This window comes from Dermacentor albipictus, chromosome 2 (assembly GCF_038994185.2).
Source record: "Dermacentor albipictus isolate Rhodes 1998 colony chromosome 2, USDA_Dalb.pri_finalv2, whole genome shotgun sequence".
NCBI lineage: Eukaryota > Metazoa > Arthropoda > Arachnida > Ixodida > Ixodidae > Dermacentor > Dermacentor albipictus.
The window spans coordinates 169,005,515-169,019,149 of NC_091822.1; the positions used below are offsets into that span (position 1 = coordinate 169,005,515).

The 13,635-nt window shown below is 49.6% G+C and overlaps 2 protein-coding genes across 2 annotated transcripts in view; one reads left to right on the forward strand and one right to left on the reverse strand.

The window, feature by feature from the left end:
* The window catches only part of LOC135910641 (sodium- and chloride-dependent GABA transporter 1-like), a 104,660-nt gene that overhangs the window by 64,359 nt on the left and 26,666 nt on the right, over nucleotides 1–13,635 (reverse strand). The window lies entirely within an intron of this gene.
* On the forward strand, nucleotides 865–1,893 carry LOC139056297 (uncharacterized). The gene has a single exon (XM_070534415.1). It carries the CDS (start codon nucleotides 987–989, stop codon nucleotides 1,833–1,835), a length of 849 nt encoding a protein of 282 aa, XP_070390516.1. The 5' UTR covers nucleotides 865–986; the 3' UTR covers nucleotides 1,836–1,893.

The following is a 13,635-nucleotide window of genomic DNA, read 5'->3' on the forward strand; positions in this document are numbered from 1 at the left end:
TGAAGGGGGCCTTCGACAACGTGACCCACGAAATTATCCTAACACATCTTTCCCAAACAGATTGCGGCCGAAATACCTTTAACCACATTAGGCAATTTCTCACTGACCGACAATCATACATTCGGATTGAAGACAGCGAACACGGCCCATACCAATTAGGCACGCGAGGGACCCCGCAGGGAGCGGTCCTCTCACCCCTCCTATTCAATTTGGCGATGATGAGACTTCCCGCTCAGCTGGCGAGGGTCGACGGCATCCAGCACGCGCTGTATGCCGACGACATCACCATCTGGGCTAAACACGGCTCGGTAGGAGAAATGCAGGCCAACCTGCAGCAAGCGGCGGACATCGTAGACAACTATGCCCGTCGATGCGGCCTTCAGTGCTCCCCGTCCAAATCTGAATTTGTGCACATACGCCCCTCACCAAAGTGCACTACCAAAATCGACCTCTCCCTTAACAGTGGACCCATACCCGAACACGACGAGATCCGAGTACTGGGGCTCTTTATTCACAAAAATCGAAAAGCTGACACAACATTGGCCAAATTGCGTAAGGTGGGGGACCAGGTGGGCCGGATGGTCCGCCGGGTTTCGAACAAGCGCGGGGGGTTACGATGCAAAGACGCCTTGCGGCTGGCGCATGCATTTGTAACCAGTCGAGTCCTTTACTCGGCTCCATACCTCCACCTACGCAAAGTTGACGAGAATGCACTCGAAGTCATTCTCCGTAAAATCTACAAGCGTGCCCTCGACCTCCCGGTCAGCACCTCCAACCTGCGCCTCCTGGGCCTGGGGATGGTGAACACCTTTAAGGAGCTGCGAGAGGCACACTTGATGAACCAATACACGAGACTCTCTAAAACGCCGTCTGGTCGCCGCCTCCTTGCCCGATTACACATCCATCATTCAATACATACGGAGGAGCACGTACATATCCCATCACAGTGGAGGTATGCCCTGCACGTGCGCCCTCTTCCGGTCAACATGACACGAGAGGACCATAGCGGCAGACGCCTCGCGCGGGCGGAAGCCTTGGCTCGCCACTACGGACACAAACACGGAGTCTTTTACGTGGACGCCTCCGGCCCGTACCATGGGGGTTGGTACACGGCCGCAGTCGTCCACCAAAACACAGCAGTAAATGGACTCACTTTCCGTGCACACAACATTACACACGCGGAGGTGGTTGCCATCGCGCTAGCCGCCGCAGATCAACACTCAAGGGTCATCATCACTGACTCGAGGAGTGCTTGCCGCAATATTGAGCAGGGGCACATACCGTACCTTGCCTACAAAATTTTGCAAAACAGCGACTATCTCGGTGCCCCCTCGCACCGTACGATTATCTGGACTCCCGCTCACACGGGCCTCGAAGGAAACGAAACGGCCGATGCCGTCGCCCGCGCGCTCACTTTCCGGGCATCACCTTCGTCCCCCACCGATCCGGACCCCGAACCCAATCCCGCCTATACTTTCACAGAGATCGTTCAGCTCTACCAATCTGGCCATGCCATCTATCCCAAGCCCTGTAAGGGCCTCACAAAGGCGGAGGAGCGCATTCTCCTTCGCCTTTATACCAAAACTCTGCTGTGCCCGGCAGCCTTAAAATACTTTGACCCCGCTTGCACGGGGGAGTGCCAGCACTGTGGGGAAAAGTCCTCAGACATTTTCCACATGGTATGGGCATGTCAAAAAACCCCAAATCTCACCCCCCTACCCAACCCTTCCCGGGAGGACTGGGAGGCAGCCCTGCTCGGCTGCTCTGACCTGACGGCCCAACGGGCCTTGGTCGAGCGGGCCCGGGCGGCGGCCGACGCCAATGGGCTCCCGTAAGGGGGAGCCCACCTAGTGTTGATGCAACACCTATCTAAATAAATGTTTTTCAGACAGACAGACGCCGGACTTTCTGCGACACGGTCTCTGCTTAACGCTGTCGTGTTAAAATATTACTGGAGAGAACTCCGGCGCGTTGTGAGCGTTCCGCTGTCATGGCAAACGATGGCTGGCGCGTGGATTTGACTAATCCCCCGTGCACGTATAGCTTCAAACGTTCCTGTGACGTTATTGTACGGCGTTAGCCTTCTTTTTGCCTCTACCCTCCCCGGTTTGGCGTGTCTGTTGGGGCTGCTCCTGCTGCTATCTGCGGCTGTGCCGGTCGGCATCTCGGCGGATACACTTGCGGACACGTATATGCGAAGGTTATGTGTGGCCCGAATGCAAGCGCCAGCATACGGGCTTACGTGTGTGTGTGACACTTATATGCTTACCGACAAAGTAGTGCCAGTAGGCGCACCTGTCTTCCGGGTGGCGAATGAATACATTCACGCATGAAACCTGAACACAAAGCGTCCGCTCTAAAACCACGCCAAACTCTTCATGAAACAGAGAATTATATTCAAGGGATTGCTTTATTAACTTGACTTTCTTGTTTTTCTTGGCTGTCGGATGTTCTTTGATTTAGCAGTTCGGCGTGAGCGCCAATTCTTGTGTGCCCATCGTACAGAATGGATATGTGAGACTCTGAAACACAAGTACATAATCCCTAAATGTAGTTGAATACATGCGTCGTATACTTCTCTGTGCAAACAACAGCACCCACTGCCATTCATCCCTCCACAATCGTCGCACATCGCCTTCGTACTCGCTACGTGAACCACTCGCACTCTGCATCCACCTGATTTGTTGTTTCCATTTCGGCATAGCTTGTAAGAGGTGTTGTGAAACAAAATAAAATTGCGTGACACTAATGTTTTGACTTTTTCAGTGGGTAAACACAAACATTGCATGATATTACACGTTGCATACGGTATGAAAGTAAACACAATCGTACGCGTCGCCGTTACTTGTGTATGTGTAGCACTTCGTCAATAGCGCCACTTTATAGGTTCCAAAAATGTGCGTTGGACTTGCATAATTCTTACTATACTCATTATCTTTCTAAATTTTCAAGCAGTCACAGTTTTCTAAACGTGACAAGGCAATTAGTATCTGCCCCCCTTGGTAATAAGTTTGAATTATTGCATTTGTGTCGTAAGCTTTTTGTTCAAAGTCCTCAAAAAAGCCCTTCGAAGCCATAAGGCCGAAGGTTAGGTAAATCCATGGCATGCCCATCATTCTCATGTTTAAGCTTCACGGTCATATAATTGCAGCTCGCGCGTAGACACTGTAGAGTCTCTTCTAGTAATTTCTTTTTTTTAAAGAAAAACGCTATGTCAACCAGCGATGATGCATTGCTTTGTAACGACAGGCGGCGAAACACGCAGCAAAAGAAATAGTTTGCAGCAGGACGTGGCTAGTAATTTTTGCCGTTCATCTCCAGGCTTAGCTTCCGACCTGAACTCCCATATGCGTGAGCACTGTGAGGTTCATCCCATACAACACGTTTCTCAAGCGCGCATCAACCATTTTCCCGCGTACATGCCCGCTCAGGGAATGGGCGAGGTGTGCATGCCATACCTCCAAGAGAGAGAGAGAGAGACCTAGAGAGATAAGAGGACATCTCCTCTTTATCATGTCGGCAATAACTTCTAATAAAAAAAAAAAGCTGCCATCGCACATATCGACCACCAGAAGCGAAGATTCCAGAAGGCTCCGGTGCCTCGTGCATCGTAAACCAATAGGTGATGACCGTCAGCAGAGAACAAATATTGGAGTCGCTACAGTAACGTTCTTGCTCTCTCTCTCTCTCTCCAAAACACGTCACGCTGGCCACGTGACCATAACTGTTTCGAGATGCAATTACGATCCGCGTTCACTCCGATTTTCTCCTTCCCTGACTTGCGCAGAGCGCGCTAATTTATGTTCGACAGTCCTCGTGCTTCTTCGATTCTGCTCGCTGTTCTGACTCCATTATCGCCTAATCACAGCACCCTAGAGGGAAGAAAGGCAGAAAAGAAAGAAAGAAAGAAAGAAAGAAAGAAAGAAAGAAAGAAAGAAAGAAAGAAAGAAAGAAAGATGGAGGTCATTACAACCGTCATATCTCATTTGCGGCGGCTCCAAGCCACATGTAATAGCGGGGGCTACCTCGCATTCGCCCTTCTTTCCGCGTACCACGCGCTGTCTTGTCCAGTTAAGTAGCGTCGTAATGGATGCCTTGATACTACGGCGAGGCTATATAGCTTACGGCCGTGGACTTGCACCGAACAGAAATTCACTGAAGGGTCACCCTGCGGGTGCCGCAAACGCACAGACGCGTACTGACGTGCACATACGCGCGTTTCAAAAGCGCAAGCGGCGCTCGGCGGCAGGCTGCTACGCTGAAAGCGATTAGGGAAATTGCCGCTCCCAGCGCCTCACGCTGCGTGTGTGTACGCTACACCTCGGCCCCGTCAGAACACGTTGGCGCTGTGCCCGAGGCAGAGAGACGTTAATCATGCGCTCCGCACCTGCAGAGTTACGTGCAGTGCCTGCAAAGCTGAAGCTGTTGCTTCGCAAGAGGGCACTAAAGAAGAATACTAAGGCAAGGCTCGTGTAGATTACACTTGTGAGACTCCGAGAATGCCGGTTTTGCCGCGCTCGGAGAGTTCGTATAAGACACTAAAGGCTGATAAAGAAAAAAAAACTAAAGGAAACGAAAGATTGGTATAGCTACGCTTTCTTGAAGACTCTATAGAGCTGGCTGTCCAAAAATCACCGGTGATAAATCCGAGCGGCTGAGGAGACTCTTCGTCGCTACAGTGCTGCTTGCGTTCCTTCGTTTTTTTTTTTTTGCCCCACTGGTTAACATTGTTTTGAATCTCGGGCTTTTCACTACAGTGCCCAGAACTATAGCGAGACAGAGTACCGAGCTCTTTCTAACAGCTGATCGGGGGAGAGGAGGAAAAAGGAAAGCAGGTAATTGGCGAGAGGGAGCGAAGGAAAGTCGCGACTCTTGTCACACCTGCGGTTAATTACTATACACGCGTTCGCACCTACCGCCGTCGCAGTTGTTGCCTTGTAGCAACTCCCGCTGTCGGCAACGGCGTCGGACGACCTGCGAGACGAGCGTTCGGCTTCGCGTGCGAGCACGAATAGACAGTGAGCGAGGCTAGCCGGGTTTTCCTTTGTCAAACGAAATCCTTTCGAAATAACTGCCGAGCGACCAGGAAAAACTATTTGCGTTTTTTTACTGGTGCGATTGGTCGTGATCGTTGCCGCGATCATTCAGTTGCAAGGAATCGTTGAAGCGCGCAACATTTCCGGCGAATGATGCAATATATGGCGCGATGTCGTGAGGCGCTGTGTCCGCGCGATATTGCTGGGTGCGCTTACTAAAATATTAAAGCCGAATATATTATTGTTACAGCAACTGCATGGACACTCGAGGCGCATTTCTGCCGTCGTCGTCGCGGTGATGTTCCGTATATACTTCAAGATCGATAACATCGTCGTCGCGCGCCACATGCTGTGTGTGCGAGCGAAAGCATGCGAAGGTGAACTGACGATGGCGGCTCACCTTGGCGCTAGGGAGGAAAGCGGGGAGGAAGCGCACCGTATTCCGTCGCGCACAAGGCATCGGAGGGAGGAAAGGGAGAGGGGTTTGTACTCCGGCCGCTGCTAAGTATGGCGCGGCAGCGTGGGCCTTGTTACGCAAAAACGAAAACGTTATGGTTCGACGGTGGTTGCCGGTAGCGGCTGGCTGACCCTTGTTGTGTGTGTGTGTGTGTGTGTGTGTGCGTGCTTGCGTGTGTGTGTGTGTCTGTGTGTGTGTGTGTGCGTGTGTGTGTGTGTGTGTGCGTGTGTGTGTGTGTGTGTGTGTGTGTGTGTGTGTGTGTGTGTGTGTGTGTGTGTGTGTGTGTGTGTGTGTGTGTGTGTGTGTGTGTGTGTGTGTGTGTGTGTGTGTGTGTGTGTGTGTGTGTGTGTGTGTGTGTGTGTGTGTGTGTGTGTGTGTGTGTGTGTGTGTGTGTGTGTGTGGAATCCGGCGATTGGGAGGCCCAGATGGCCGCCCAGATGGCCGCTGGGAGCTGCTGCTCCCGTGCGGCCTCCAACGGCCTCCGGGGAGACTGCCATTTTATCTTGATATATTTCACATCCTCACAACATATATTGAAGGGCGGCTCTAACAGGCTTGCATTTCTTGCACATATCGCTCTCGTATATATAGGGGCAGAAAGTTTTAGTTGCGCGGGATTCGTATAAGTTTCTGTTTGTAATCGCCTCCAAGTAACGGACTCAGATCTGTTCAGTTTAGTGTGAGCCGGTGGTAATACTCGCCTCCGTTTTTGGTAGAATTCGGTAATATCGCGAAATCTTGTTTATCTATCTTTTTCTCTCCAGCTCTCCTCCTCCTCGTTCTCCTGACCGATGGCAGCCACTCTTTGCTCAGCTCGGCGAATAAGACCACGAGCTTCGCGGTGTGCTACCTCGTTTAGGCTGATTGCGGGAATGCCTGGAGTCGTACGCGCTGAGAACCAGAGCAATTGCCCGCTGTTCTTTTCTGCGTTGCAGAATTTTGCTTAATTGACTCTGATGATGTGCCATGCCTCAGGAGAGGTCCTACCTTTTGTATAATTTCTAATGGCCGCTTGAGAATCGCTAATGATGTACTGAGCGTTCGTGGAGACCAATGCTATTGCAATGGCTGCCTCCTCTGCTGTCTCAGAATGTTTGGTATTAACTGATGCGCTTGTAAGGGGTTTTTGGGTGTAATCTACAATTACTGCTACGTAGCTATTTTTGTGTGGGTATTCAGCCGCGTCTACGAAGGTCGCTCTGTCGTGTGACCCAAAGCTTCGGGTCCTTTTCTCTGCTCTACTCTTTCGTCTGCCGTCGTTGTAACCTGGATGCATGTTCTTGGGTATATTTGGTAAGGAGTTTGTCACAAATTTCTCTCGTTATCGTCCTCTTTTCCCCGTATATATTGTGGTAATTCATTCCTAGTTTTTTTAGTATATGCCGTCCCGTTTTAGTTTTGGTTAGTCATTCTGCCTGAAATGTTTGTTGTGCTTCTATGAGTTCGTCCAGTGTGTTGTAAAGTCCTGAGTTTAGCAAGAGTTCCGTGCTCGTACTGATGGGAATCCCTAGACCTAGTTTGTGTGCTTTTTTATCAGGTTGTTAATTTTAGTCTTTTCAGCTGCAAACCAATTGTGGAAGGCTGCTAATATGTGATCTGACTGATTACGAATGACTTTATCAGCCGAATGATACTTTCTTCCTTCATACCCTGGTGATTGTTAGTAATTCGTTTGATTAATGTCATGGTGTTGGTTACCTTTGTGTCTAACTTCTTTATTGTTTCCCCATTTGTGCCTTTGTTCTCGATTACTAGAACCCAGCACCTTGAGCTGGTTGACTACTGGGATATTTCGCCCGTTCTTGATGTGTAGCTTGATTTCCTCATGAGCCTCGTTTTTGTCGTATCCCTTGGGAGGCCTGCCCCTAAGTGTGGGGCGGTACAAGAGAAGTTCAGATTTCTCTGCAGAGCATGTGAGGCCTGTTCCCATGAGCTGTTCCTGTACTGTGTTAATTGCAGTCTGGAGTCGTTGTTCTATTGATCTGTCGCTGCCATCACAGTTGCAGATATTAATATCGTCCGCGTAGATTGTGTGATTCAAGCACTTCATGTGATTTCATTTTTCGGGAAGTCCCATCAAGGCAAGATTAAACAGCATCGGGGTCAAGCAGAAACTGGAGCATGTGCCAGGTTGTGCCGGTGCTTAATTGCCCGTTCGTGGAATTACATATCCCGTCCTATAGTTGTTTGATCAATTGCTTAGCATGCTCTATTTATTTAGGAGCGCCATGCGCTTTCTTAACTTTCAGTTGTGCTTCTGACCTCTAAGTCTAATCTGAAGCGACTGCTTATAGCTTCCCACTTGTGGAGAAGTCTGCTGTCGCATTTCTCCAAGTTAGATTGAGGTGGTGTTATCTTTATGGCAGCTTTGACGTCATCGCTGAGCTCCTTAGTCTATTATTCCATGTCTGGGATGGATCGTTGCTGTGTCGTCTCTGGCATTCTACGAAATAGTTCCCAGTCTACTAATTTGATCTGCCGTTGCTTGAGTATATTCGGCCCTTCTCTGACGTGTAACTCCGATACGCGGTGGTCGCTACCCAAATCTTCCAGTGTGTTGTGCCACGTTGCGTTTTCAATATTCTCAGTAAAGGTTAGGTCTGGGGTTGTGTCCCTGTTTAGCGCCGTGCCTACTTTGGTTGGAGTGGCGGGGTTCGTGACGAGTGTGAGGCCTAATTCTTTCGAGTCGTTCCATAAGGCCCTTCGTTTTGCTCTGGTATATAAATATCACCATGCGGTGTGTGGGCCATTAAGGTCTCCTCCTATAACTACCGGATTTTCTCCAGCAAGGTCGAGTGTTTTCTGGAATAGGTTCTTGAATTAGTGTTTATGTAGCATGGGGTTGCTATAAATGTCGAGCATGAGTAAGCTACGTCCTGTCTTCTTTTGCGGGATGAGTTCCAATAGAATATTGTCAATATGTGTTATGCCTGTGTTGTGTTACACGCACGTTATGTTTCTTTTTACAAGCGAGGTTAATGCCCCCTTCTCCCCTTCCTCATAGCCAAAAGATCTGTATCCTGCTAGCTTTGCGATCCCGTGTGTTTCCTGGAGAATTATGACGTCCTCTGTATCCTTGTCTTTCAAATACTGCTGCAGAACTGACGTTTTGTTTTCGTAACTTCTACAATTGCATTGCCATATCCCGGACCCCTTTTAAGCAAGCCTCAGTTCGTGTGCGACCATGGGAGGGAGACGGGAGGTTGGAGAGAAGCTGATCTTACGTAATTATGTGGTTGTGAAGTGGGTAAGGATTGTGGTGCTTCTGGTGCAACAGAGGGGAGGCCTTTACCTGGTGACTGGTTTGCCTCTATGATGTCTAATCTACTCATAATTGCTGCTGCTATTGCCTTAGCCATTTGATTCATCATTTCGTCCCGTTTTTCATTGGACTTTTGTATTTCTGCTAGGCTCTTTTGAATATCGGCTAATGCTTTATCTACCACTGCGTTATCTTCTTTATCACTGATGGCTTGGGCCTTTCGTTTGAGTGGAGGGGGCTCATCCCCTTCGTCCATCTTATTGTCCGGGATTTCAAATGGCTCTTTCGTGCTCGCGTGTGGAGTGGGAGTTACCTCATTTATTTGGTTTTTTCCTTCCTTGAGAAATTTGATTTCATCGCTCATACGTGCTAGCAAAATCCTCAGCTGCGCGTTCTCGTGTTTTAGTTGCTTGATCTCGTTATTAATGGCAGTCTCCCCACCAGCCCCCGGGCGCACGCCGTCGACCACGTCTGCCCAGCTCACCGTGGTTGTCTGGTTTGCTGAAGAGAATGGCCTATTTCTGGACCTGGATCTGGATCCGGGTCGTGTCCCCGGTGACCGGGCCGGGATAAGGATCAGGTGGTGGATGGAGACCTTGTTCTCCATCTGGAGCGTCGTTCTCTGGCGTTTGGGAGGGAGCTAGGCCAGACGTTCCACGAGTCTCTGACCTGTCTTCTCTTGAGGTAGGGTCTTCACGTTCTCCTTGCAGTTCTCGCTGCAGTCTGTCGTTGCAGTCTGTTTAACGATGAAGGGCTTCTTGAATTTGGCATTGCATGTCTTGTCTGCGGTCGGATGGTCCTCGCCGCATAAGTGACATTTAGGTTTGCACCTGTGGTCTTTATCTGAGTTTGGTGTTCCACATCCCGCACAAATATTGTTGTCGGGGTTGGGGCATACACCTCCTCTCTGTCCAAGTCTGTTGCATCGGTGACAGAAATCCACTTGTTTCCTGCACAGGGAACAAGGGAGTAGCGCTGCCCTGTATCGGACGTACGTGGGCACTTTGTGTCCTTCAAAGAGCACAGTCACAGTGGTAGTATTACTGAGTCTCTACACTCGCCGTTAGGTTTTTGCTCGTAACCACCGCTGCTGTGATGTCTCTTGGGCCCTAGTCGAGTGGGATTCCTCTGATGACTCCTTTGGCCGTCATGTCAGGCGCTGTCTCGTAAGCATTGGTGTCGTAAAACGTGTCTTGAATCATGATACGTGCTACTTCCTGATATTTGCTTGCACGCTCTTGATTCGATGTACTGACGATCAGGATAATTTGATAATTGTTGGGGCAGACAATGTCCTCCTCCCTTTCGTCTGGAGGGATGCCTGCCGCATCTTGTACCGCCGCTGTGGGGTGAACTATGCCGTGCTCGGATATTTTGAGTCGTCCACGCGTTGTGATCACAATCTTGTAATCCCCTCTTGGCAAATGTGGCATTCTGCTTGCCTTGCGTATTTGCTCTAGCCTACCTTCTCACAGGTTGTTGTTGCGCTTGTCGAGCCGCGTCGGCGACAAGGTGCTATCGCGATGTTGGGAGGTTCGCCGGTCTGATCTTCTGTGCCTGACCTCCTTCCATCCCTTGCTTGTATCCATTTCTTCCTGGGATATGCTGCGCCCCTCTACCGTGACTTCCTTTATTGAGAAAATGATCGGCGATTGTTGAGGAAGCCGGCTTCGGCGCGTGGCCTCGCGGCTCTCCCACCACGAGGTCCGGCCAAAATATTGTCGTAGAGGCTTGAAAAATGGGAATCCCTCCTGGTTTTCGGTATCCACTTGTTCTGGGCAACGAGCTGTGTCCGTTGGTGTGCAATAGCGGGTGACTTTTTCGTTTTCGGCGATTTGCGCTACAAAAAACATTTCTGGAATACGGAGCCGACGTGATGTGCATCCGCACCCTCCGGCTGCTTCTTCTTCCTTCTCCTGGCTGACCTTTATTTTATTTTATTTTGTATTAGCGATAGACGGTGCAAGTGAGTGAGTGAGTGAGTGACGAAACTTTGTTGTGAATGCCTGCAGAACGGTTAGCCTACCCCTGTTAGGGAGGCGTTACCGTGACGCGGCCATGACATCTTCGCGGCGTGTGGCGCCTCTACTTCGGCCGCGGTCGCACTATTCCCTTTGGTCGACCGCGCCTGCCCCTCTTTTGGGGTGGCAGCCTCCCTCCGGTTTCGCTCGGTCGTTGCCTTTCGAGGGCCGCCGAGATCTGCTGGACGGCCTGGGTTTGGACATCTTGGTCATAGCATCTCGTTGCAGCCTCGAGCCTCGGCGGGATCGTTGTTATCGTTGCAGCTTCATGCGGATTCTTAGCACAGTCCCAAGGGATGTGAGCTGCAGTGGCTCTTTCCTTTCGGCACACACAACACAGATCACTTTCATAAACACTTGGACACACGTGCCTCATCAGCACCGGGGTGAATAACGACCCCGATAACAGGTTTATGGTAGGTGTACAACTGCATTGCGTCACCTAAGATGTTCTTGCAAAATTATCATAATAAAAGAATATTAGAAAATAATATTCCTCAGTAGACTGAGAAAATATGTAGGTCACAGAAAATGGTATGGCGTGGCTCTGCCGTGTGTACTGGCTCCAAGCGCAGCAGTGTAGCGGTGTCGATGTTCTTTTACTGGTCTTACATTCTTGACGAAATTATTCTCCGCAATTTTAGTAATTAAACGAAAACATTAAGCAACACCCTCCCAATATTCTTCAGGCCCCTCCCGATCGAACCTCCTTTCCACACGCGCACAAACGCCAATGGCGACGCCGTCTCTGTTCCAGTGTTCGCCTTGGTTCAGTGAACTTAGTTCAGTTTACTCACTAGCGGCGCCAGTCAGTCGCTGACACCCCTTCACCGTGCAATGGTCCTAATGCAGTACAAGTTCCTGTCTTTATAGACCAGTGTTTTATTGTGTTTACTTGTGTTTACTTAAGAGGCTAACCACTTTGTGCCTCAGATTAATTTGGTGTTGTCAGTATTGATACCAGACAATTACATACCAGATTTATCTTTGAGACTTGGTATGTATAAGGCAGCGGCAGCTTTAGAAACTGAACAGGAAATAGAAGAGTTTACTGTTGAGCTCATAGATCGTTTTGGTGCTTTACCAGTGGAAGTGGAGCATTCAATAACTATAATAAAATTGAAACAGCTATGGTATAAGCTTAATATAGAAAACAATAGATTCAGGGCCACAAGATAGACAACCTCTGCAACGTCTACGGTATCTTTTCCGTGCGGCTGTTCCTATTGTGGCGCGCGCACGTGTACCATCGTAGGAATCGGAAGTTCACTCGGAGTTCATCGCTGAATGCCTGCCTTGTTGCGGCGAGTGTAACTTCGTGAAATACGGGCCGGTGCTGCGTTCCCGGGTGCCATGGAAACTGCGACAATGGCCCAAAAGTGCGTGTTTGCTGCTTTCCAAGAGACGAAGCACTGAAGAAGGCGTGGTTGCGAGCCATTCCACGGAAGGATTTCACACCTACAGCGCATTCGAGGGTAAGGCGCTGAAGCTTTGCTTGAGGGAATTTTTTTAGTTATGAGCTGTTGCTATTGTTCTGGGCTGTGACTCCGAGAATGGAAAGTACCCTTCGTAGGCAGTGAGAGCATCTTAAGTAAAGTACAGATTGGTCAGCCGGCATTTATTTCCGCGGATGAGCGCTAGACTGTGCGTGCATCCGTACACGAATAATAACATCCTTACGGACGCTCGAACGAACGTCATTCTCGCGTTTTAGCCCGTATACCTTGATTATCGTCCTTAGTATAAATTACGCCTTTTCTGCATGCTACAATTTTTCCCTGTTTACGTGGCAAATGTGGAAAACGCCCACACTCTTTAAGATGCTTTTTACTTAGCGCTTTAGGCAATAGACAGTTCCGACGAATGGCCTTGCGTCATTTCATTTCCTCACGCAGGTATGTCAACTGCACTTCCATGCAGATGACTTCATCATGACGTTGTCTCATCAAGATGAACAGACAGGAAGAACAATAGAGGTGAAGCGTGATAGACTGCAGTTGAAGAAGGATGTTGTGCCTTCTCTGTTCCCAAACTGCCCAAAATACTTTTTCTCAGCGCCAGCACGAAGTGAATAGCCAGACACCAAACAAAAGCACCAAGGGAAAACGCTCCTCTGCAGGAGGCTAGGAGAAGATCCCTTGAATCTAATGAACTTGAACAGAAAAGAAACGAAATTTCAACATACGAGGAACTGAAAGCTAGGATGTCCGGAATTTGCAACACAACATTTTGGACTGTTTCTGTCGATGAACAGTGCGTTAGGTTTCTTCTCATTGAGAACGATCCTTCACCTAATGTGAAATGCGCCTTGAAAGTTCTCCCAGATCTACTCGCGACAGCAGCGCATGCAACGCTGTCATCTAGAGTAATGTAGAGCTGTAGCATCTGTAAAAGAAACAAGCATACTTTGCATTGCTTTCTGCCCGCTGAGGAAGTCCCTGCGCTGTGCACATGCAGGTCTTCCAAGAAGGAGCAGCCGTTATACGGCGCGTCCGACCGCATTCATAGTGTCTAGGTATTACAGCCCCGACCACCTTTTTTTTTTCTTTTTTTGATACAACCTTTTCTGGCAACGTGCCCCGTGCCCCCGTTCAACAAGGAGGCCTCGGATAAGCTCCAGAGATAAAAGTCCGCGCGTTGTCTCGACAAACAACGTGTGTGTATACGAAACTGTGCCCCGGCCGGTAGGGCTGCTTGCGCTCCGCATGCGTGGACAACCGAGACGCGCCGTGCCCCTCGTCGAAAGGAAATCCGTCATCGGGCGCGACTTCATGCATCCATCTTTTGACAGGGTCGCGGGTTCGAATGCCGGTGGCGGCGGCCGCATTCCTATGAGCTCGGAATGCAAAAAAAAAAGTT

What these genes read in the sequence shown, in the direction of transcription:
- LOC139056297 (XM_070534415.1), top strand. Translation starts at nt 987, where the DNA reads ATGACACGAGAGGACCATAGCGGCAGACGCCTCGCGCGGGCGGAAGCC.